The 26,780-nt window shown below is 39.3% G+C and overlaps 1 protein-coding gene and 1 long non-coding RNA gene across 4 annotated transcripts in view; one reads left to right on the top strand and one right to left on the bottom strand.

Annotated features, from left to right (window-relative positions):
* LOC142826537 (uncharacterized) overlaps positions 1-18,558 on the top strand; it is a 39,874-nt gene extending 21,316 nt beyond the window's left edge. For all 3 annotated transcript variants that reach the window (XR_012900736.1, XR_012900733.1, XR_012900734.1), the window contains one exon: positions 18,375-18,558. This is a non-coding gene — a long non-coding RNA (uncharacterized LOC142826537). The remainder of the gene's footprint in view (positions 1-18,374) is intronic.
* The window catches only part of ATP8A2 (ATPase phospholipid transporting 8A2), a 558,954-nt gene that overhangs the window by 460,376 nt on the left and 71,798 nt on the right, over positions 1-26,780 (bottom strand). Inside the window, exons 16-21 of the mRNA XM_014581486.3 lie at positions 16,811-16,916; positions 14,864-14,946; positions 13,247-13,296; positions 8,723-8,792; positions 4,431-4,515; positions 2,562-2,701 (exon numbers count right to left, since the gene is read on the bottom strand). Of these exons, the coding sequence (XP_014436972.2) occupies positions 2,562-2,701; positions 4,431-4,515; positions 8,723-8,792; positions 13,247-13,296; positions 14,864-14,946; positions 16,811-16,916 (534 nt within the window). The remainder of the gene's footprint in view (positions 1-2,561; positions 2,702-4,430; positions 4,516-8,722; positions 8,793-13,246; positions 13,297-14,863; positions 14,947-16,810; positions 16,917-26,780) is intronic.

Here is a 26,780-nt window from a genome sequence, read left to right as displayed (position 1 = left end):
GGGAATCCCTTTGCAAATCTTGGCTGGGTCCTTCCACCAGTCAAAAGAAATTTTGATCCCTTTGGGTGATGACAGAAATGTGTCCAATCTGTCTCTCTTTGGTCTGCAAATTAAGCTGAACCACATCTGGAGGCACTGCATGTGACATCTGGTGTGTGGTAGTACCACTGTGTCTGCTGCCATATGCCCCAAGAGTTGGAGGCAAAGCCTGACTGATATCTGCAGGCTGCTTTAAACAGGGTCTATGAGCATAACTAAGGACAGGAACATGTTAAGACAGGAGGGTCTGACCTCTAACAAGTTGAGGACAGCCTCTATGAATTCCAGGCATTGCAGTGAGTACGGGTTGACTTCTGGGTATTGATCTGTAGGCTCAGTTCTGTAAACAAGCACATCGTAGATTTGGTGACTTGGTGAGCCTCCTGGCGAGATCGGGCTCTGAGGAGACAATAGTCTGGGTAAAGACAGATCATTATCCTTTTGGGAATTCAAATTAATGGATGACACTGAGAGAACACTGGAAAATACTCCTGGGACCAGTGACAGCCCAAAAAGGAGCACTCTGTATTGGTGGTGGTGATTTCCCAGAGTGAAACTGAGATCATCTGTGAGTTGGTAGGACTGAGGTATGAAAATGGGCAAACCAGTTTCCCTGTTCCAGTGCTGGATGATAAAGTGACCATCTTGAATTTTTGAGGTCTGAGACTTCATATAGGTCTCTCTAAGCTCCCTTTCTTTTGGATACTAGAAAATAGAAAAATTCTTTGCCTCATAGATGTTGAGATACTGGTACTGTGGCTCCAGATGGAGGAGACAATATACCTCTTTTCATAGTAGATGCTTGTGAGAGGAACAGGAAAGGGGGGAGAGGTAAAATGAATAGAGTACCCCGTCTGAATGATCTCTAGGATCCATCAGTCTAATGTTAGTGTTCGCAGACACAGCAGATTGCTGACAATTGGTGGCCAAATGCATATAACACGTTGGTTAGCTAAATCAGGTAGATGATGGTTTAAAAGCTCTTTGACCCATCTGTCAAAACCACTGTTTGCACATAGAGAACTAGGATGAAGAATGTGGGCCAGGTAGTTTGCACTTAGGGAATTTCACTTTCTTCTACACTTTTGCTGAATGAGGCCTTCCTTGAGGCAATGATGCACTGTGACTAGGAGTATTTGTCTGCAATCAGGATTTTTTGAGAGGCAAACGGGGCATACCCCAGCAGAAGAAGAGAAAGGAGTAGGAAAAAAATGAAGGTTTTGTTTATTTTCAAGGGTAAAATAAGAAAGGAGGAAAAAACCTAGAACTATAAATGGAAAACTAACTAGCTATAGATATGTAAAACAAAGCAATACTTATAATGGACTACTAATAGCTTCAACTCTGGCTAGAAGCAGTGGAGAAGGACCTGAGGAAGGTTTGCCCATGCGTGCAGACTAGTCTCGTGGTGCAGTAGAAGCATGTGTGAGCCTAACAGACATTGCTATTGAATTTCTCTGATCAGCAGTGTAGGGTTGCAAGAGCACCTACAGTGGAGCACCCATAGAAACACTACTTAAAAAAGAAATATAGTACAGTATTTTTTGGTGTAGCTCTTCTATTTCTTCTGCATACAGCCCACATTTCAGAAATATATATTAGGAACCAAATGTTTCTGATCAGGAAGATGGCAACATTTCAAAAGTAATTAACTGAAGCTCCACAACTTTAAAACTACCGGCAGATGAACATACATACTGGCGCATTTACTAATCACCATAGAAACACGCTTGACTGGTCATAATCTGTATTTCTGAAGCTCAGAAAACACCTGGAGTCACGTCATTTAAAGCTATTTTCCCTCCCATAAAATGTATACACAGCCTGCATACAATCACTCAAGGCTAAAATTATTGCAATTATTTACGGATATAATCAGGTCATATATAACACAAATGGAATGAATACTGAACAATTCAAGTATCTGTACTGTATCTACATATTCCATATTTCTGGAAAGAAAAAGAATGTCCCATACAACTAGTTAGTGCTACAGAGTTACGCACATTTTTCTGAAATTTTAGGGGCACGGCAGGAAAGGATTTGGACATATTATAGAAAATATGGCAGACAAAATACTGCAGAAGTAAAAGCAGCTAACTTTGCCAAATAAAGATGCGGTCCTATTTACCAGTTTTAACTCTAAGAAAATTTCAGTAATCCATTAGCCAAAGGAGAGGGGATTTTTTTATACACTGTAATAATTTAACTGTGTTATTTGTAATTTTATAGATAAATCACGGGAAAAAAATCAGTCACAGACTGAAAATGTCTTGTGGATTGAGAACTAGAAAAATAAATATGAAAACTGGAGTGGATACAACAGGAGGAGAGAGAGAGAAAGAGAGTGCACATAGGTGTATGTAAAATATATACATGCTGTGTATTCCAGTAGATGTATTTATTAGTTCAACATGTGATATATTTAGCAAAATAATCCTGCTTGATGCCTATGGAACTATTCACATGAATAAGGTAAGCAGGATTTTGCCCACAGCAGTGTAAATGTCTGCACTTGTTACCTTTTCAATGATCTCATAGCACTCCTCCAACCTTTGAGTTCTGTCTTTCAAAGTTGTGCTGGCTTCATTATAAACATTTAACCATTCTTGATAAGAATCTTCTGACAGGTCTGCATATGCAATGCACAGAGTCCTCAAACCTACCAAACAGAATATAGATGTTGCACACATTAACCTAATGATGGGGAGGGTCACATCATTAAAATCCTTCTGGAATGAACCAGCTGATGCTAAACACCTGTCCCTCTCCTGGAGTAAATGACAGTTATGCATACATAAGTAAAGCGACATTTAGCTCTAGTAAAGCAAGCCAATTTAACCCAAATAAGGAAGATTGTGGATTAATTTACACTGGCATAAATCTAGACAATTCCACTGATTATGTAGGATTTATATCAGTGTAATCAAGATCAGTAGCAGGCCTAATATGCACAAATCTCTTCTTAATTTTCAATATTGCAATTTATCAATATTGGAGCAACAACAGTATCTTCCGTCTTCTAATTTTACATTTGAGGTTGAAAACCCCAGTGAGGTTGATAAGCATTAACATTATTATACTTCAACAGCAGATACTCATCCCAAATTACTGCTCATCCCAATACTTCCTTTTCGGAGAAGAGAATGTATTCTCGCCCTCCATGCATGCATATGGTTCACAGTTATGTGAACAAATGGAGAGTAGGCCCCCACTGAGCATGAAACAGATCATTTTATTAGACAGCTGATCAAGGTTAACATATATGAGACTATGTCTACACTACAAAATAAGTCAATTTAATTTATACTGGCACACAACCATTGGTGTTATTAAGTTGCTTGTGTGTGCACACAGTTCAGTGTCACTTCTTTCAGAAGTGCGTGTTCTCACCAGGAGTGCTTGTATCAACTGGACTATCAGTGTGGGGCATTGTGGCATAGCCCCTGAAAGCTGGAAACAGTCAATGTAAGCATCAACTTAATTACATCATCTGCGACTCTATGCTGCTTAGGGAGATAGTGTTACTAAATTGGCATAGAGAGGCGCTTACGTCAGCAGGAGTCAAATTGAAGTGAAGACTTTTTTCCACAGCTAGGTCAACTCAGGATCACTTATGTCAACTTAACTGTATAGAGCAGACCAGGCCTAAGTAAAGATTTTTATTCTGGCATGGGTCAGCTAGCAAAAGGAGGATGTGTGCCATATAAAATAGAAAGATTTTATTATTGGGGATAGGGGAGTTCACAGAACTGGAAAAAATATTTAGTCTGAAAAAATAACAGGTTCAGACTTAGGAAGAATGATCCATCAATTCATGTTTTTATAGTCATAAAGTAAAAAGTATAAAAATGAAATAAAACCCATAACCCTCATAGCACTTCCTTGTGAATGTATGTGTTATGAATTTGTCACCAGTAAAATAAAAAGTTGGCATGTTTGATTGTAGAAAGTAAGCTCCTGGAGGGGAGACCAGTGAACCAAATTCAGACATGACTCTACATGAGTCAAAGTTGTAATGTAAACCAGCTCTCTCAGGTTGTATGTTGAGATGCGGAGGGCCTAATTTTCATGTCTTCTGATTTTACACTGCTGTAATTCCACTGATTTCAGCTTAGCTACTCCTGATTTACAGTTGGGAAAGATGAGATCAGAAACAAGTCCCTATCTCCCTTATTCCTAGGCAAGACTCAGTACTGCTAGACTTTACACATAGGGGAGTTTAATTTACATATACTACACCTCACCTATGAATTTGTCTTTGTATCTTTGTATAATAAGTATATTATCTTGTTCAGCATGGAACAATCTGTTGGCATTTAAAAATTAATACATAAAAGAATAATAATAATTTGAAAGTTTGATTCATACTTGCGTACTGTTTCACTTACCTTCTGTGGCAAAGTATTCAAGATGCAATAGTGTTTGCTCCATATACTGGGAATCTTTTGAAAGTCTCTCAAAAATAACATTATCCTATTAAAACCAAATTAAATATAAAGAGTAAATTCACATGTAAACTTTCCATTCAAGTGCCTGCAATGCACAAGTGTTCAAACCCCCACCCCCAGATCTAACTGATGTGAGGTGCTTAAAGTGAACATGGAAGTATCTACAAATTTCTAGCTCCATTTAGAAAACCAAATACGAACACACATACTGTTTCTTTAGATTTTTCTTCTGTTGCCTCCAAACTCATTACACTGTTATAAAAATCTAGAAAACGGTACCCCAGCCATTACTGCCTGTGAGTATTTCTGTGACTGATAAAGGTGGGAAGGGAGAGGGCGAAGGAATGGAAAGAGACAGCTTGCCTGATAAATCAAGAACTGAAAAAAGTATAAAAAACATTAAAAATAAAGTTTTTTTTCTTTTATATCTAGATGTACTTCAAACACCATTTTACATAAATAATTTTTAATAATCACCTTCATTATTTTATGAAACCAAGAGAGGAAAATACAAACTCACTTTCAAACGTTATGGTAACAACTTTTCTTAAAACAAAACAAGCTAACTTTTAGGATGATTCTTTCCTCCCCTGATCTTGCGATTGTTATGGCCCCTTTCTGGCTGCGAAAGGGTCTTATCTTGTTCCCACTGAAAACAATGGCAAAACTTCCACTAATGTCAGTGGAGCACCACAATCTCTCTCCTCTTTCGTCTTCCCAGTGCTAGTTCTGTGATATATAACAGCTCTAACACACAGCAACACAAAAACAACAGCGAGAAGACGAGAACAGCAGTGTAAAAACAGAAATGGTAAGAACTGTGATGGGACTGGAAATGCAGAGGCCAGACCTGGTCAGTTCTATTGGGTGTGGATTTGTGTGTGACTTTCCAGAAGTTTGAAGTAATGTATAATTACAATGAGTTGATTCACCTCTGTTACACAGACTTCATGCTGGCATTACTCCACTGAAATCAGTGAAGCTACACTGGAGTACAGTAGAGAGTCATCCAGCCCTGCCTTTCAAATGATTTTTAAAAATGTCCTCATGCGCACAGCAGTAAATCAGAGCTTTACTGTAAAGAGTCACGGAAGTAGCACTGTTAAAATAAACAGAGATTTAATTCTATATGATAAAATTGAGCCACCCTCCATCACTTTCCACTGAACAGCTGTCATTGTTGATGTTTCTCATTTTTTATAAAAATAACAAGGAGTCCTGTGGCACCTTAAAGACTAATAGATTTATTTGGGCATAAGTTTTTGTTGGTAAAAACCACTAACAGATGCACTGGAGTAGAAATTACAGAGGCAGGGATATATATGTGCTAGTATATTAAAAGAAGGTAGTTACTTATCAAGTGTAGGACCAGCGGTTGATGGGGAGATGTGAATACCAAAAGAGGGAAAATTGCCTTTGTAGTGAGAAAAACAATTCTAAATCCTTAAGGAGAAGCTGTGGTCATCATGAATAGGTCAGATTATGAAAAGAAGGCTGCCAGACAACTCTTCAACATCATTCCACAGGTCACTATGCTCTGATCCCACTGAGGAATACCAAAAGAAACTACTGCTCAAAAAACTCTCTGCAATAGCACGAGACCAAATCTACACAGACACACCTCAAGAGCCCCAATCTTTATCTAAGATCCAGAAACATGGAAATCCTGGACACCCCATCATCTTAGGCATTGACACTCATACTTCAGGGTTGTCCAGCTATGTGGACTCTCTCCTCAGACCCTACACTACCAGAACTCCTAGCTATCTTCGAGATATCTCTGACTTTCTGAGGAAACTACAGAACATCAGTAATCTTCCTGAAAACACCATCCTGGCCACCATGGATGTAGAACTCTTTAGAGCAACATTCCACATGAGGATGAACTATAAGCTGTCAGGAACACTATCCCCGATGATGCCAAAGCACCCCTGGGGGCTGAGCTCTGTGACTTTGTTCTCACCCACAATCATTTCTGATTTGGGGACAATTTATACCTTCAAGTCAGACGCACTGTTATAGGTACCTGCATCATCCCACAGTATGACATTTTGTATGGCTGACCTAGAGCAGTGTTTCCTCAGCTCTCATCCATTAGCATGCCTATTCTACTTGCACTACATTGATGACTCTTTATCATATGGACCTTTGGGAAAGAGGCCCTTGAAGAATTTCCACCCCACTATCAATATCAGCCTGAACCAGTCCACACAAGAGATCCACTTCCTAGACATTACAGAACAAATAAATGATGGCCACATAAACACTACCTTTTACCAGAAACCTACAGACAGCTACTCTTACCTACTTGCCTCTAGCTTCCATCCAGGGCACACCAAATGATACATTGTCAACAGCCACTCCCCAAGGTACAACCTTATCTGATGCAATCCCTCAGACAGAGACAAACACCTTCAAGATCTCTATCAAGCATTCTTAAAACTAAAATACCACCTGGAAAAGTGAAGAAACAGGTTGGCAGAGCCAGATGAGTACCCAGAAGTCACCTACTGAAGGACAGGCTCAACAAGGAAAATAACAGAACACCATTGACCATCTCCTACAGCCCCCAGCTAAAACCCTCCAGTACATCATTGACAATCTGCAACCTATCCTGGAAAATGATCCTTCTCTTTCACAGCCCGTGGGAGACTGGCTTACAGAAAGCACCCCAGCCTGAAACAAATACTCACCAGCAGCCACGCAACACACCACAGAAACACTAACATGGGAACGTATCCTTGCAACAAACCCCATTGCCAACTCCGTCCACATATCTGTACAAGTCACACCATCACACGACCTAACCACATAACCCACAATATCAGAGGCTCAGCCACCTACACATCCACTAATGTGATATATGCCATCATGTGCCAGAAATACCCCTCTGCCATGTATATTGGCCAAATCAGACAGTCTCTACACCAAAGAATAAATGTACACAAATCAGACATAAGGGAAGGTAACACAAAAACCAGTAGGAGAACACTTTAACCTGCCTGGAAACTCAGTAATGAATTTACAAGTGGCCATCCTCCTACAGAAATACTTCAAAACCAGATTACAAAGAGAAACAGCAGAGCTGCAATTCATTTGCAGATTTAACACAATCAAATTACCACAAAGTTCTCTCATTCCAAAGGCAATTTTCCTTCTCCTGGTATTCACACTTCTTCATTAGCTGCTGGGAGTGAGCCACATCCATCCTGACTGAATTGGACTCGTTAACACTGGTCCTACATTTGACAAGTAACTCCCTTCTTTTGATATACTAGTACATATCCCTGCTACTATAATTTCTACTCTAATGCATCTAATGAAGTGGTTTTTACCCACAAAAGATGCCCAAATAAATTTAATAGACTTCAAGATGCCACAGTACTCCTTGTTTTGCAGACACATACTAACACGGCTGTCTGAGGGTATGGCTAAACTGTCTCTTTTTTTCGGAAGAGGTATGCAAAGAGCACTCGTATTTGCATACCTTCTTTCTTTTTTTCCCCAGAAGAGGCTTTTCCGCCATTTGGCCCCATCTAAATGTCGAAAGCCCCCTTCTTCCTCATAAAACGAGATTTACGGGGGGGGGGGTTCCAACATTTGGCCCTGTGTAGACAGGACCAAATGGCAGAAAAGCCTCTTCTGAGAAAAAAAACGCAAGAAGGTATGCAAATATGAGCGCTATTTGCATACCTCTTCCCTCCAAAAAAAAGACAGTGTAGCTGTACCCTGAGTCTTGCCATTTCTATAGTCACTACAGTTTGGTACATTATCCTACCTGTTGGTGAAAGTACAAGCACAGCCTATTATGATCAGGGACAACTAGTAGCAGCAGAGACAGAGATGGGAGAAAGGGGAAGATCAAGTGAGAGACTGGGCTAAATGCTTGAGAACAGACTCCAGTTTTGAAGATTCAGACCACAGTTTTTAGATGTCTAGCTTCCTGACTGTACCTGCATATCAGAGGAGGAATCCTGCCTGCACTGAAGTCAATGGCAAGACTCCCCTTGACTTCAATGCAGGCAGGTTTTCAGCTCAGGCATTGGGAAGCCTAGTTATATGTGCCTGCAAACAAAATCAGAGAAAAAGGTTAAGTCTCTTTTAAATATTTGGCCCCTAATGTGTGCAGCTAACAAATATTCATTAGAAGAGAGAAAATTTCAAACAATGGGGCTGCTGCAGCAGCTCGCAGTATTTCCACCATTCTCTGTTAGCAGTAGTGGGTTACTTACAGCCCCTTTGCAGTACAGACGTAGTCGCCCTGCTGGAGTTCGAACTATTACAGACATTCTCTTTCTGTTACTATGAGAAAACAAACAAAGTCATGTAAAACTGTTTTCTAATCAGATATATGGTTCAAGGAGTAAAAGCACAATCTGATTCACAATTTCCATATACTTGGCACATTTAAAACCGGGTCATACAAAACACTACTAATTCAACAGTATTCAACAATCTTACAAAAGCAGGGTAAACAATCTTCTTGCCTTCTGATCCTACAGTTATTTAATCAACGTGAACATTAATGGCCTGATTTATAGTAGTTTATGGCATACAGAAACACACCCAGACTGCACGTGTATTTGCACAACTTATGTACATAGGCAGTTACTGTGACTTCTTAAACTAATCTGGTGTTCCTGAAGTTGGTAACCTGCATGCACAGACATTGGCTCAAGCAATTAATGTAATTACACACACAAATTAGTCATGAATTGGATGTGTGAGTGTCTATGCCTATAAATTTTTAAAAACATGCCCCAAATAATTTATCATAACTTTTTAAAAACAAACAGGGTTCATAAAGTAGCAGGATCAGTTAATGAAGGAAAAGGTGGGCAGGAATGGTGCCCCTAACTTCTGTTCGCAGAAGCTGGGAACGGGTGACAAAGAATGGATCACCTGATGATTATCTTTTCTGTTTTCTGGGGCATCTGGCTATTGCCACTGTTGGAAGACTGGATAGTGGCCTAGTCTGGCCCTGTATGACTGTTCTTATGTTCTAAAGATAAACCTACAGAATATTTCATTTCAAAAATACAATTGATTATCATATAGAAACGTGTTCTGTTGACTAAGTACCTTCCTTTCAATGCTGACACACTTCAAGACTATGGGGCAGAATGCATATCCCTTCAGAAAGGGGAAATGCTTTGTACTGCTTAACTACCACTCATCTGAATCTTTCTTAAGGATCAAAACTAATGGGCTCCCATCAGGGTCCCACCTAATACAGAAGGATGGTGGCTAAGAAGTGTGTCTTGGAAGTTCAAGAGGATGCAGGGGAGAGAGAGAGAGAAACAGAGTTGAAGACAATATCACAGTTATAAATGGAAAGACAGCACCTTTAACTGCAGACTGCAAAAGATAACAGAAAAACATCAACAATTTGATGGAAATTCAGAGAACAGCAACAAAAATAATTTTAAAGATTTCCTTGCAAGAAAAGAACAAAAGCTTATAAGGAAAGATGGATATGCTAACACTCTATTATGCAATATTGATTTCAAGAAGGAATAAAATATTGGCTAGAGTTGTTTAAGCAGGTATAACTAGGAGTAATGAGAGACAAATGAAAAAATTAGGCTGGATGTTAGGAAAACTACATTTGGGATATATTATATGGCAGAACAGTCTCCCATAGGACATGGGGTGGTGAACACTTGGATAATTTCTAACTGGAGACTCAAGAATATGCAGTAGCGTACAAATCCTGATGCTGTCTAAGATATCAATTAGATAACTAGGGCTATGTCTAAACTACATTCCTCTTTCGAAAGAGGGATGTAAATTAGGCAGATCAAAAGTGCAAATGAAGTGGGGATTTAAATATCCTGCGCTTCATTTGCATAATCGTGTCACAGAGTTCTTTCGAAAAAGGGTATTTCTAAAGTGAAACCACCGTCTAGACACAATTCTTTCAGGAAAAAAAAAAACTTTTTCAAAAGATCTTGTACTCCTGAGGGGGAAAAGGGAGGGGTTGTTTTTTTTTTTTTCAAAAGAACCACGTCTAGACGGCAGTTTAATTTTTGAAATACCCTTTTTTGAAAGAATGCTGTGACGCAATTATATATTTAAATCCCCACTTCATTTGCACTTTCCATCTGCCTAATTTACATCCCTCTTTCAAAAGAGGGATGTAGTTTAGACATGCCCTTAATGGGTATTTTTAACTTCTAAGAATTATGCATGTTATTAAGGGACCTAGGCACTGTTCCCACAAATGAAGCAAGAGGACTGATTTCATAAACCCTGGCAAAATGTCAATAAAAAGAATACTATAAACACACTGTAAACAAACCTCCTGTTTTAGAAGAAATTATGCAACAAATGAATGCAGGATTCTTCAAAACATACAATGGATGAAAAATGGGGACTTTCATGCTTCTCTTTAAAACATTAATTTTGCCTTAGTAGTAAATTCCATTTTCTGAGTTTTCCCCCAATTACCAAAAAACAAGATGGGTTCATCTGACACGCCACAATGCTAGGCAGACTCTCCCACTAAGTAGATGGAGTTTTGTGCCCCTTCCCTGTAGTAATTTGTGCACTAAAGATTCAGGCAAACTTTCCTAGCAAATAATTAGCTTTATGCTTGAAACCAAACCAAAACACAGTATGTAAAAAGAACATAGAGTTTCAAAGTAGAGCATACACAAATCAGGAAATATCAAAGCTGATACTGGTCACATAATCATAACTCTCTTCCTACAACTTTAACTCGACTCCTTGTACACATGCATTCAATATCAAGTTTGGGTCTCTATTTCTCTACAAGACTTTTACATCAATCTAACTCCACAGAAATCAAACAAGTCAGACTGGCATAAATCAGAGCAGAGAACTGGATCCTGTGAATGAAGCAGGGGTCTTAGTTCAGAGCCTCAATTTGGTTGAAATTCTAAGGATATTTCAGAAATAACAAAAAGCAATGATGGAATTAAAGCATATTGTAAATACACAGGCACAAACAGACAGAGTAAAGAGATTTTGAGCAATCTTAGCCATGGCATGTCCAGTCTTTTCAGTATTTTACTTAAACTTTTTTAAAAATGTTTCTGTAGAACTTTACTTCCTTTTGTGTGCACCTTCAATAATCATATGGAATGAAGCAAGACTTCTGGTAAGTCTGATAAGATAAAGTACATCAGAGAGTGTTTGTTTTCCTTGTCTCGTTTATCAAAACAAGTCCAGAAGCTCTCCAGAAAACTAATAGATCAGGGGAGATTCTATCCCCACCAAGTTTTGGAATTGTGTGAGCAGTCTCTTTGCTGGAGTAAGATACTACTATGGATGAGGGAGAGACAGGATAGCAATGAGAATTCTATCTGTGGGCCCAAAGAGAATCCACAAAGAGCCAGAAAAAATCCCAGTAGTCAAAAGATGCAGGGAATATCTGTGAACAGAAACCCTTCTACTCCCAGAGCTTGGGTCCCTGTATGACAACTCCACTCCCATTATAGAGGTTACAAAGCAAGTCCTGACATCCACAAGACCCAGAATGAGGCCATGAGGCATGTCTGAGGAACATTCAGAGAAGGCAAGGAAGAGGGAAACACAACGTAGCCAAATCTTCCCCCTCACTGTCCTCTTCAGCAGGCAGGGTCAGAAGTGTCCACAAAGAAGGCCAACGCAACAGCTGAAGGCCAAACCTGGCCTTAGTCCACTGAACAGAGTGGGGGCAAGCAGAATAAATGGTAGGAAATCCCAGTCAGACTAGCGCAACCCAAACCCAGACACAAAACACCTCTTGCTTGTTGCCTTCTCTTCTTTGAAAGAGAACCATCTCTATCTTCTCAGCAGAAGGAAAAGCTATGGGTCTGACCCTGTTATGCTAAGGTTCTCTTACTCAGTCAGATGAATGCAAAGGAATCTAGTGTAAATAAGAATTAGGTCTGAAGTCTCTCTTGCTGGGAAGCAGAAGGGAGACTGGAACTTGGGTGGTCAGGCGCTCCCAAAAGAGAGGCATGACATTTCCCCCAAGTGGGAGATTCCATCTACTTGTATGGAAAGTATGAATTATATTTTGTACTTATGCAGTGCTTTTTAATCTGACAATCTCAAAGCATTTTACTGAGGTAAGGTGAGACTCATAAGCCCCATTTAACAGGTGAGGAAATTTAGGCACAGAGAAGTGAAGTGATCTGCCCAGGGACAAACTACAAGTCTCTGACAGAGCCAGAAACAGAAAAGATGTCTCTTGTCTTCCATTTCCATGTTTGACCACTAAACCTGCAACTCCCATTTGTAAGAAGGAGGAGCAACTCATTCACTCCATATTGAAAGGAATGGCAAATCTAAAAGAAAATGGAAGATTTAACTAGTCAACCATCTACAATTTCTTTACATTCCAAAGAATCTAATTATTAGTCATGTTGTTAGCACATTTTTGCTCTTAGGGTGCGTCTACACTGCAGGGCTTAACTCAAAATAAGCTGCACAAATTGAGCTACATCAATTGCATATTTATTTCAAAATTGCTTATTTCAAGATAGGGAGCGTCTACAAAGCACTTATTTCGAAACAGAGCTCTCTTCCTCCAACTTCCCTTATTCCTCGTATAATGAGGGTTACAGGTGTCAGAGTAAGAAGTCCTCCAGCTTGACAGTATTTTGTCACTATTTTGAAATAACTGCTGAGTAGACACAGACTAAGTTATTTTGAAATAATGCTAGTTATTTTGAAATAGTGTGGCAGTGTAGACATACCCTTATTCGCTGCCTTGCATTTATTCAATACCTGAAAAAGTAACTTACCTAGAAAACTCCAGCACATTAAGAATTTCAAAGGCGTCCTCTTTCCCCAGCTGCAGAAAAATAAATTGCACAGAAAATTAAGATGATGTGAACAATGCATATATGTATAAAAGCATCATGAATTTCAAATACCCATGATGTCACATGATTGCAAATGTGATGTGGTGTTAGTTCCCTCTCCTGGTTAAAGAGTATACTGTCCTATTTCAGTAGCAAATTCAGCACTCACTTGCACTTGTACAACTCCATTGACTTTCAATTTCTGTTACCTTATGAGCCCACTGATTTAGTGGAATTACAGCTATGCAACAGAGAGAATTCTAGCGCCCAATCTTTGCAGGCACATAAATATGCTTTAAAAAAGATTAAACATTTAAACATGCCAAGTAAAGGCTGCTGGCACAAGGAAAGAATTCAAATATGGTCACAAAGATAATAGATAAACAGTGCGCCACCTGGATAAAAATTTACCCAACAAAAGCAGAAATGTTACTGCGGTAGCAGATCGGAACAGGCCAAATAAGTGACTCTCCAAAAAGTGTGTTCTTGTATTTCATGTGTCAGACTGATGTGTGGGACCCCTATGCAAATGAGAAACATTTTCTGGTGAAAACTGCTGCATTTAGCAGCAAATCCAGCTACAATCAACCATCCTCCCCTGCACAAGCACAGCCTTTCATAGTTTCCATGAAACCTGTTTGATTCTACTGCACTGGGAAGCAAGTGCTCAGATAGGCTTAGCTATTTTAGTGATAGCACCTGGTGCGAAGGCCCTGGGCAGTTCCAGACAACCCTGCACATCAGGACCTACAATGCGCTTTTAAAACCAAGTAACAGTGTTCTAAAATGTCCTAACAACTTCCCTGACTTCCTCTAAACAAGGCTGAGAAAAGGTGGTGCTGTTAGGAAAATATCTGTACTGAAGCTCAGACTGCAAGTGCACCAGACTGATGGCTGTGCCCTACCACCAGCTCCCAAAGGGAGTATTCAGCCTTTGTGATGCGGTGACTAGCACTGGTGATTTATAAAACAAACACTTCTAGAACAGCATACAACAGTGACACAATGAACAAACTAAACCCAAAACCTCCTGGATGGATCCCAGGGGCAGAGTTATCAACTGTCCACATTTATTAAACTCAGTCTGTTCCATATACATCACATGCAAAAAGCACATCTTCACTAGGATATATTTTCAGTAGGATATACCTTCCTGATTCAGCTCTATTACAAGTCAGGACTTAGAAGTTAGAGACAATTACATATGTAATTACACTAGAGTATATATTGGTTAACGATATATTTTCTTTTTCCTTTGGCGGAAAATCTTCTCCCCGGTGCTCAGTTCAAATTAATGTGCTTCCCAGAGCATTCTATGGAGCAGCTTCAGTTTGCTACCTGGATTAGACTCTGTTGCTCTTTGCCTGCTCCACTGAGGAAAGATCTAAGGATTCACCTCTAGAAAGATCATTAGCGTTGCCCATCCTACCCTGCCAGACCCTGTCCACATATGGCCTGAGAGGGAGCCCTGCAGATCTGCCCTTGAACCATTCAAAGGGGCTGTATCCCATGCACATATCCTTGAAAGCTGCTGTATACCGCACACGCTCTACTTACCGCATCTATGATAACTGAATGTGGAGTTCTTCCTGTGAAGATATAGCCAAGCTTTTTTGCTCCTTTCACTAATGCCCCTTCATCTGTCAATACAAGGCACTTTGCTTTATTGGGAGCTGATCAGAAATATATTCAAGATCTCAATGGAAAAAACCCAACTCCCATAAGCACTGCACTACCATGAATCCCAGGATATGGACCAGGCAGCTACTGAATCAGAGATGTCCAAAATGAGCTACAGCAGCAGTTAAATTTTCCATCATAACCCTAAAGCATCTATGCTTGCCTTGGCATTCCTCCTATAAAATTACATACAGATTAACAGAGCTGCACACATGTACTTTATAGCTGGTATTCTGTATATATTTTTTTTGTTATATTTGTTGAAGCATTAACCTATCCTAAATGCTCCATTACTTAAGGACACTCATTGCTATATGTGCTTTCCACAACCAACTCTGTGTAAAATTTCATCAGTGATGTACCTGAATATTTGGATGCTAATATCTAAACCATATAATTAAAGTTATTAGCCTAAATTTTGGGTTATTGCAATTTATGTTCTATATGGATGTTATGACTTTGAAACCAAATTTTTTACTTTTGGATAATATAAGCACTATGTTCATGTGTACAGTTTCTGCTTCCTTAACCTATGTATTATATAATTTTAACATTAGCTTTAAAAAAAAGTTTAAATCTGTTATTATTGAAGAGCCATAATTTGTCTCTTCATGTTACTTAAAGTTTTGTTTAAATGTCTCTGGAAAATTGGTAAGATCAAAGCTATATAAGTCAGTATTTACAGGAGGAATTTAATCTAGTTTCTGCTGGAATGATAAAAAAAATTCTTTCCATAAAGAAATTCACCATATCCTGGGAGACTGGGGAATGTAATGAAGAACTCAAATAATTCTGCAAGTTACAACTCAGAACCAATGCCTCAGGCAGGGGGATATACCACTTGCTTAGAGAAAGACAAGTAATAAGGTCTCAATTCCCCATGTATCAGTAGGGTTTGCAACATCCAACTCCATAGATAACCCATGAGGAGCCTTCCCACATTCTGGCAGCAGAACTCAGTCTTCCTGTTATTGGCTCTTTACTCCACTCGTGTACCCAACCCGCCCTGAGGAGAAGTAAAGTGCACAGAGAGGAATTTATGCTCCCTGGCCCACATTAAGCACAGAACAAATCTCCACATGGTAGGATTAAAAAAAATTAAAGTATATAAAAAACCCTCAGTCACTCAGGGGAGCTTGCCATGGAGCTATTTCTTCTCCTTATCTGTGAGTTAGTTCCTTCTAGTGCTCCTTTGTTCACCTCTGCACCACAGAATGGAGTGGAGTATGGGCCCCAGTAAATTCTGGACACAATTCTTCATTGCTTTATGTCCTCTGTAGTCATGTACATTACAGAAATTGGGTGCAAGATGCTGGCAAAGCAAAATGGTGACTGCCTTAACAGTTATTTTGTGCAGGAACAAAGGACTACACAAAGAGCAAAGCAGTGAACAATCTCAATGACTGAGCTAGACTGTGATTGGTACCTGCAAGAATACAAGGAGGAGTTGGGGAGTCAATAATGTTATATTTATAATTTATAATGGCATTATTACAGTTATATTGAGGCAACCTTCCTAGTTATCTCAAATGGCTGGCAAAAGTCATGGCTCCACTCCTCTACATTAGCCAGCAAAAGCAGCTGGTAGCAGTGGGGATCACCTCTGAAGAATGCAGCAATGGGTGGGCTCTCTCTGCACGAAGGGGAGTCTGGGGAGATAGTGTGCGCTCCATGCAAGCTGGTATCCATAAAGCCCATTATTAGTGAGCCAAGAAAGGAGAGTTTGTTTGGTTTTTAAACATGTTATTTATAATCTAAGAACGTATTTTTAAAAGTGCTTGACTCCCCTCCCCAATCCCAGAAACAAAGGAGAAAATGACCAACCTGGGGAAGAGGCCTGGTAGATTATTGCATTTCCATCTCTCTCAGGAACAACAGTGTGACACACGGCCAGCAGAGTGAGGAACTCCTGTATGTGAGCAGCTGTGGGCTACAAGGAACATTACCAAGTTACTCATATTTTCACTACATGTAGACTAAATGTATAGACATGTTCTTGATTTTAAAACAGAATTCAGACAATTTAGATCTGTAATTCCCACCTCTCCTACTTAGTGTACTGCTTCCCTCACCTTTCAGCCATGCTAGAATATTAGAGATAGCAAGGGCCAGTGCTAATGAAGTCACATTTCAATCTATAAATAAATTACACACACACACACACAAACACAAGAGTTGGAAAGCCAGAACCACTGTCCTTGCACTCAAAAAGCAAAAGGGGCTTGTTCTTGTACAGCCCTGCACCTTGAGTAGTCTTTTCCATCTTTGCAAGGTGAAAGCAAATGAAGTGTAGTATAAAATACCACCATTGCCCTAGTAATTGGAATCACTGAGATTTGGTAGCATCAAATTTTCACCAAATTTACACGAGTGCAAATGACCAGATTTAGAGCAAGGTAGTACAGGACTGGGCCCAGGTGCTCTGCCAATAAGACTTGTGGAAACAACAGTTTAATTAGTTCTAAGAGAGATGTAAAAATTTATGAGTGGGATTATATGATGGGGTTGCCTATGATGGCTGGGGGCAGGGCTCACTTCTGCTAGTTCTTACTCACATGCTCAGGGTCTAATTTATTTCCAGGTGTGGAAGGAATTTCCCGCCAGGTCTGTCTAGCAGTAACCTCAGAAGAGTTTTCTATTCTTCTGCACTGTATAAATGCTAGTTTCTTGCTGAGATAATCAGTGTTAGGGATGTAGGTGACAAGTCGACTATCCAATAAGCATCTGACTCGACTAGTCACTTTCTCTCCCCTTGCTGCCTCTATCAGGAGCGAGTGTGTGTGGGGGGGGAGACGTCTCCATGGCAGAGGTGGGCAAGGGTGCAATGGCAGCACTTCTGACTTTGAAATGTAGCAATAGCAGGGTTCTTGCTACATTTCAAAAGCAGAAGCACCGTGGGAGCATGGAGCAAGTGGGGAACTCAAGCAGTCCCTCGCTGGCACCGCGTACCCTGTTTTTATGTTTTCTGTCACCCCACTGAATGACAATTCCTTATTTACAATTATATACTGCGGTTTATCAGTTAACCAGTTTTTAACCCATTTAATGTGTACCATGTTAATTTTATATCATTCTAGGTTTTTAATCAAAATATTGTGATGTACCAAGTACAACAACTTCGGTCATCTGAAGTGGGCTGTGCCCACAAAAGGTCATGATACCATCTACATGTCTTGTTAGTCTTTGAAGTGCTACCATACTGTTGTTGTTTTTTAAGTTTATCCTGTACAGACTAACTCAGCTACTCCTCTGCAGCTTTTGAAAATTAAACATTGACGATTCAGTGAGTTCCTCTGTCAGCTCTTTTAAAACTCTTAGACACAAGTTATCTGCTGATTTAAAATCTACTGATTTAAAAATGTCTAACTTCATACTTTCTATTTAACAGCATCCAACGATACCAGTGGAATGGAAAGAGCATTATCACTCTGCATCATCTGTTTTCAACCAAAATACAGAAAAGAAATATCTATAGAATATTTCTGATTTTTTTGCATTATCTATTATATATTTAAGAATTTGTCTGTCTGTCAATGAGTGAGTCTGTTCAAGAGCTCCTAAACAGTAAAAGTTAAGACCACCAAATTTGGTATGCATCTTCCTCTTATAATTTAAAGCAAGCAAAGGGTTTGGTTTGGGGAGAAGTGAGGGCTGATGCTCCCCCTCTCCACCCGCAATGTGTTCAGGGATGCATAAAACCATACAGAAAAGGCTATATCTAGATATAGGCAGAGTTTTATTGGAAAAAGATATGTAAATTGCAGTTTGCATATCTTTTTCTGCTTTTTTTTTTTCGGAAGAGGCTTTTCCAAAATTTGGCCCATCTATACGGGGCCAAATTTTGGAAAAACCTCCTCTTTTGGAACATCCCTTATTCCTCTCACCAAGAGGAATACAGGGATGCCAAAAGAATGCACCCACTTTTTCTGAAACTGTTCCAAAAAAGCGGACTCGTTCCCTTGACGCGGCATAGCATTTTTTCCTGGAAAAACTCCGCAGGTTAGACATAGCCAGAGAAACATAGTCACCAGGCAAGTGAAAGGGGGTGGCTGGGGTTTGCACTTCCTGCCCCAGCCTCAAGCTTCCCACCCCCCAGGTGCCCTGTAGGGAGGTTGTGGGGGGCAGGCTGCAGCTCCTGCCTTGCATTAGTACAGGAACACTGCTGACTATTCCTCTTTGTCAGGAAACAAGGGGAAATTGCACAGTTTGCTGCATTCCTCACTCTGGTTGGGCAGATGAACCTGGACCTGCCCCAGCAAGGAAGACATGCATCCTTCCCCTGAAAATCGCACTCGCATTTGCATATCTTCTTCCGATTCTTTTTGCGAAAGAGGTTTTTCCGACATTTAGCCCTGTGTAGATGGGGCCAAATGTTGGGGGAAAAACCCTCTTTCGCAAGGTGTCTTATTTCTCTCAAATCTACACGAGGACAAATATAGGAAAAACCTCTTCCTCAAGAAGAATCAGAGGAAGATATGTAAATGCGAGCGTGATTTGCATATCTTCTTCCGAACAAAAATGGCAGTGTAGCCGTAGCCTGAACTCCTCATCCCCAGCTCCAGTTCACTTTGTATATTAATTTTGTGCTATGAATATTTTAATATCCTCTGTATAGTTAAGAATGGAATTTGACTCCCACAATTAGACCTGTATGGGACTGCACAGGTACATGTTGAGCAGAATCTGGATACATCCTGAGAAAATAATCATCTTACATATTATTACACCAGAGAGCAGAGACAACATTCAAGCACATGAACAGATGGTGTAGCATCAAAAAGAAATATGAGAAATGGACATTTTATTGTCTAGAAGGCTACATGCAGTTGCTGTGTTATTTTTAATGAAAACAGTGAAACTTATATCCCCATCTCCACAAAATATGGAGCCTAGTGGATTCTCATTTCAGCATATGTTGCTGTATGCCTTTGATGTCTATATGACAAATATATTACCTAGCCTATTATGTACTTTCACTATTCCTTTCCCTCGGAACCTGCCTTCCCCTGCATCATAGGTTTTAAGTGCTATCCCTTCCTCTATTTGTCTTATATGAAGCCAACAATTTAATTTGCTGCTGTCTTTATGCTTTTACAGTTTAAAATGGATTACATGGCAACCCAGCAATTCTATAGCAACCGATCACCAAACTGTGAGGCCTGACGCTTCAGCTCTTTCACACAGCTTTCATTTGTTTTCTTGCTATATTATTCCAGCACTGACACAGGATGTTCAAAATATATCAGAATTATGTGCAAAGATCATCATGTTCATTAACAACTTCTGTTGTTGTAATTATGATTCTTCATTTGAAGTTTACCTTCCGACTGCATGGCCTATCTGATCCTGCTTTATTAGTTATGGTTTTCCATTAACAGAGTAGAACTAGGGCTGTCGATTAATTGCAGTAAACTCATGTGATTAAATCAAATTAATTGCAATTTAAAAAACTAATCAAGATTACTCGCAGTTTTAATCGCACAGTTACCAAGTGAAATGTATTAAATAGTTTGGATGCTTTTCTGTGTTTTCAAATATATTGATTTCAATGCAACACAGAATACAAAGTGTACAGTGCTCACATTACATTATTTTATCATAAATATTTGCACTGCGAAAATAAGCAGAAGACATAGTATTTTTCAATTCTCATACAAGTACAATTTCTTTATCATGACAGCACATCTTAGAAATGAAGCATTTTTGTTACATAACTGCACTCAGAAACAAAACAATGTAAAACGTATAGCCTACAAGTTCACCCAGTCCTACTTCTTGTTCTGCCAATTGCTAAGAGAAACATTTACGGGAGATAATGCTGCCTGCTTCTTATTTGTCACCTGAAAGTGAGAAATGACACTTTTGCAGTTGGCACTACATGCTTTGGCCACCATTCCAGATTACATGCTTCCATGCCAATGATACTGGTTAAAAAAATAATGTGTTAATTAAATTTGTGACTGAACTTGTGGGAAGACTTGTATGTTTCCTGCTCTGTGTTTTACCTAAATTCTGCCACTTCATATTATAGCAGTCTTGGATGATAATCCAGCCCATGTTCGTTTTAAGTACACTTTCACTGCAAATTTGACAAAACACAATGTGAGCTGTCTAAAGATAGCTACAGTACTTGACCCAAGATTTAAGAATCTGAAGTGCCTTTCAAAATCTGAGAGATACAGGGCATGTAGCATGCTTTGAGAAGTCTTAAAAGATCAACTTTTGCTGGTGGCATCTGACTCAGATGAGGAAAACAAACATGCATCAGTTCACACTGCTCTGGATTTGTTATCCATCTGAACCAATCGTCAGCATAGACTCATGTTATCTGGAATGGGGCTTGAAGCATGAAAAGATATGCGAATCTTCAGTGCATCTAACATGTAAATATCTTGCAACACTGGCTACAACAGTGCCATGTGAATGCCTCTTGTTTCTTTCAGAAGACATTGTAAACAAACATTACAGCATTATCGCCCATATATGTAAACAAATGTGCTTGTCTGAGCGATTGGCTGAACAGTAAGTAGGACCGAGTAGACCTATGGGCTCTAAAGTTTTACACTGTTTTATTTTTTAATACAGCTATTTTTGTACATAATTTTAACATTTTTAAGTTCAACTTTCATAATAAAGAGAGACTGCGCTACAGTACTTGTACTACGTGAACTTTTAAAAATACTATTTATTTCATTTTTAGAATGCAAATATTTATAATAAAAACAAGTATAAAGTGAGCACTTTGTATTCTGAGTTGTAATTGAAATCAATATGGTCAAAACTGTGAAAAACAACCTCAAAAATTTATACAAATGGTATTCTATTGTATAAGACCCCAATCAATCAATTATTTTTTTTAATTTCATAGTTAATCGTGATCAGTTTTTTAATCGCTTGACAACCCTATGCAGAACCCAACCATTCTGCTGCTGAAATTCTGACAGTGAAGTATTTCTTGTGTAGCACCTTGGGCCATGCCCCAACACAAATGCCACAATACAGCTTTAACTCTTGATTCTCCCCCCTCCCCTCCTTTTTAGTCCCATTTTTCTTTCTTTATATATCGGGGAGAGGGGGCGCTTCCAACTTTTTCATTTTGTTCTTTGTTTTGTTTGCTCCCCATCTACCCACTAATACCTTCCACTCCTACCAGGACCATTGCTTCCAATTTTCTCTTTCCCAGGCATCAGTTATTCCTATCCTATCAGATTAATCCAAATTTTGATGTTTGTGCTTAGAAGTAGAAATCTGTTTCTTTTCAAGTTTCACCCTAAAAAGAGAGCCTCTATGGTATATTTAATCCTTACCAAAAACACACTTTAGCCCAAATCCTCAACATCACATTGAATCTAATGCACACATGCAAGTCTGGATTTTTAAACTCATGTAGAAATATGCTCAGAAAAATCCAAATTTGAAAGCATGATGATGCCTTGATTGGGTTATGTGTGTGGACCTGAAATCAGACCCGCGTGATCTAAAAACAGGAATCTTTACTTCATGAGATAAAGGGCAGGGTCCATTAAATCAGGAAGCAGAGGCAAGCTCATAAAACCTCATTATGTGTTCTGGCCACTAGAGGGGGTACAAAGACTCATGTTTGGTTAAAACTGGGTCCTCTCATGCACAATCACAAGTACATAATTTAATTGTTATGGATTTGGAAATCTGCACCTATGTACCACAGCAGGTACAGCACCCTTGTTTCTATAACCAACAATCTCCAGACAGATACAATGACAAAAAATTAACAGAAAAAAAAGATGTTAAAATGAATCTCTAATGTGGTAGTGACATTTAATGTTAGATCAGCTCCATAGTCCATAACGTTTCCAGAAAGGAAGGGGATTGACTTATTTTTCAGTCAGTTTGTTCATAAAGACTTATGAAATATTTTGCAGGGTCACATGACTTGTACTTACCACCCATCACAAGATAATAGTTCTACTACCAGCATAGCTAGCAAAATAATTACCCATTTGAGCCCTAGGTGCATTTGGATCTCACCATTGCTAAACATTTTTAAACCAATGGTTGTCTACCTTCTTTCATTTGCAGATCCTTAACATTTTCAAATGGAGGTGCAGAACACTTTGGAAATCTTAATCTGCAGACCCACAGAGGGTCACAGACCACATGTTGCAAAGCACGGTTCTAAATGCAACTTGAGAAAGACAAGTACCCCTTCTCATGTCTACCCCTGAAATATTCAGTCTGCAGTTGAAGGTGCTCAGCACCCACTAAGCACAGATAAAGAGAGAACACATATCTGACCTCTCTCAACAGCCAAACAAAATGCATTTTCCTCTATCTATCATGGTCTGAAGAACCCACAGACATGGGAGAAGATGGCTTGTCTGTTTAACAAATTGCCAGCTGTTACCAAATACACCTGAACATAAGAACATAAGAATGGCCATACCGGGTCAGGCCAAAGGTCCATCTAGCCAGTATCATGTCTGCCGACAGTGGCCAGTGCCACTCCACACCACTCATGATTTTATATACCTCTATCATTTGCCATTTTGTTGCCCAATCACTCAGTTTGGTGAGATCTTTTTGAAGTTCTTCACAGTCTGCTTTAGTCATGACTATCTTGACCAGTTTAGTATAGTCCACAAACTTTGCCACCTCACTGCTTACCCCTTTCTCTAGAGGGATCCTTCCTCCTCCACACCATGGGTATTGCTAGATTGGGGATACCTGGAGTATGGAGGTTCAAGTGTATCTGCTTTTTTAATTGCACATACTAATGCAAAGGAAGTGGAGCAGAGGTGCAGAAAAACAGCCTTTTTGAAAATTATTCTTTTCCCTTCCAAGCTATGGCAATTTCTTAATGTTTGTTGCTGATGAATGCGTACAGTTTGGGCTGAAAGTTATTTCCTGAAAAGTGTCATAACCCCCTGAGGCCTCCTACAGACTCCCCAAAAGTGCAGTTCATCCACACTTGTGCATTTTATTGAGATGAAAATCTAGAAGTGTAGAAAATGATGCAGTCAGGGCAATGAGGCTAGTTTTCAGCCCAGAGTTGTGGGTATTCACCATGTATGCACAACTTTGAGGTTCCATCAGTCAATTTTACCCAGTTTACAAATAATTTAACAAACACAGCAAACATTCTTTTAAGTCCTTGAAAAACCAGCAACTTACATTTTAATAAAAATTTAGAGCTTTCTTCCTAAGGATAGAGCCTTTCTAATCTCATTCATGTTGTAGCAAAAAACATCCAGACAGCTGTGAAAGGCAAATACAGGCATGCTTTCTTCCCCCAAACCTAATGAAGAGGTCATGAGGATCCCTCCATATATGTCAAGTGACAGCGAATTATTTCTCCCAGAAACCTTTCTGCAGAATATCTTCTTGACTGACAATCAAAATTGGATTTGTCCATCATTGTTAGAGTTAACAATGGACTAAAAGAGCTAAGAAGTTTCAAGAAAATGCAAATGAACAACAATATCCCGAGAAGATGGAGAACACTCTCCTAGAATATAAGCTAGCTATATTGAATTTTTGAACTGTCACAATGCCAAGGAGACACCTGTAATCTTAGGCTATGTCTAGACTGCAGACTTCTTTTGGAAGGCACTTTTCTGGAAGAGAGAATCCATACTGCAAAAGCGCAACAAAAAAGCAATCTTTTTTTCGAAAGATAGCATCCACACTGAATGGACACTATCTCGCATTTCAGCTGTGATTACTATGGACGGAGAGGCCACCAGGGCACCTGTGCTTTTTCCTCTTTCTTTTTCCTCCCTCTTCTCTGTCCGCACACCCCTTTTCCCAAAAGAACTCTTTCGGAAAAAGGCTTCTTCCTCGTAGAATGAGGATTACCAATGTCGGAAAAACCCCTCTGCTCTTTCAATGTGTGGACATAATTGAAATTTTTCCAGAAAAACAGCCATTTTTCCAAAAAAACCTCTGTAGTGTAGATATACCCTTACACTGGGAAGTCTGTGTGAAATCATGTGCTATGCTAGTGAGTGAGCATGTGTGTGTATTCAGTGTTTTTGAAACGTAATTACAGATTGTTGTAGAGACCAAGGTCCTCAATTTATGCACAACACACATAAAGCACAAACAGACAATACAAGCTTCCCTAAAATGCTCCACCAATGTTCCTCAATCCTTAGATTAAGGGACCACTTCTAGGGCTGAAAGAGTAATTCAGTCTCCCCAGTCCATATGAATTGGCCTTTTCTCAGGGATTACTAACAAAGGCACCAATTAGTGTAAACTGTGGCATCTACCAAACAATACATTTCTCAAAGACCATTGAGCTGCTATTAGATCTTAACTTACACTCATTCCAGATATATGCCGTGTCTACACTATAAAATTAAGTTGATCTAACTTATATTGGCATACAACTGCCGCAGTAATTACATCACTTGTGTATGTCTACACTTGGCTTCTTGCCAGAGGTGAATGTCTGCACCAGAAGCACTTGTGTAGATTGTGCTGGCACTGTGGGACAGTTCCTGATAGCCAGTAATTTGGAAATTCAATCTGTGGTCTGCAGACCCCTACCACAGAAGTCTTATACTGAAAACAGACAGAACAGAATGCAACTATAAATGTTGCACATGCTCGGCACAGCATCTATTTTTGATTGATCAAAAAAATAGAATGCCTTTTTTGGCATCTGAAACTTTGTTTTCAGAGTAATTTTTCACAGACCCCTTAAATAAAGTCTGCCAACCCCCAGGGGAGCATGGATAAAAGGGTTAATTAAATCAGAAGACTATGAAAATACCTAAACTGGACATTGGTGATTTGAATGGGACAGGAGCCCTTCTTGATGGAGTTTACTGCAATGCAGGGTCAAGTAAAATAAAACATACTCTGTTGGCTGGACTACCTTTCTGATGAATAGATGGAAACTTAAAACCACAAATATCTGCAGACTCCATGACCTCGAGCAGTACATTATGCCACAGATTGTTATTAATTCATTAAGCCTTCAGGCATTTATATTATATTGTCATTACAGTTCTCAAGCATTAGAAAGTGTGAAAGAGACAAGAAAGCATATAATTGCGCAAAATGTCTCCTTAAAGCTTCTTTTAATAAAAAAGATTCTTCCCCAAATAGTGCTTCAAAAACTCTATTTATATAATTCCTAAAGCTAATCTGACCATTTTTATTTTAAGTATGGCACCCATTAGTTTACAAAACCAAACTCTGATTTACAGTGGTAGCAGTCTGTGAGATACTAAAGAAAAAGGCAAAAGCTAACATTTTCAAAAGTGAATTTGGGTATCTCAATTTTTCTGTGCTTACACTTAAGGAATTTTAGATTTTAGAAAGCATTGAGCTCCTACACCAGCTAAAAAGGGCCCTTTAAGATGCATAGAGTTGGGCACCTTCCTCTCATACAGGTTCATACATGTTAATTTCAGAATCTGCCTCTGGGATAGACTAGTGCAGTATTTAGTCAGACCCTCTGCAGAAAGTACCATGTTGCCAATATCAAGGACCAATATTACAAGGATCTTTCAATTTGCTACTTTCAATGGAAGCACATTGTTTCTGATAGCACAATATCTATCGACCATCTCTGAAAAATGTAATATTACTTGAACATATAAAATCTCTTAGGTTGTTCAGGTTCTTACCATCCCAAGATATAAAACTACATCTCTTAATAGATACTAGCTGGTACTCATATAAAAGTTACTGGTCAGAATTCAATGTCAATGTGAGCATTCCCACCTCCCTTTTTGTCTTCCCTTTCAGTTACCCATTTCTTCTTCCTTCTCAGCTCTACTCAATTTATTTTCTCTCCCACTCC

Source organism: Pelodiscus sinensis, chromosome 1 (genome assembly GCF_049634645.1).
Source record: "Pelodiscus sinensis isolate JC-2024 chromosome 1, ASM4963464v1, whole genome shotgun sequence".
Classification (NCBI taxonomy): domain Eukaryota; kingdom Metazoa; phylum Chordata; order Testudines; family Trionychidae; genus Pelodiscus; species Pelodiscus sinensis.
Note: the sequence above shows the minus strand (reverse complement) of the source record. Positions and strands in the feature narration are given on the sequence as shown.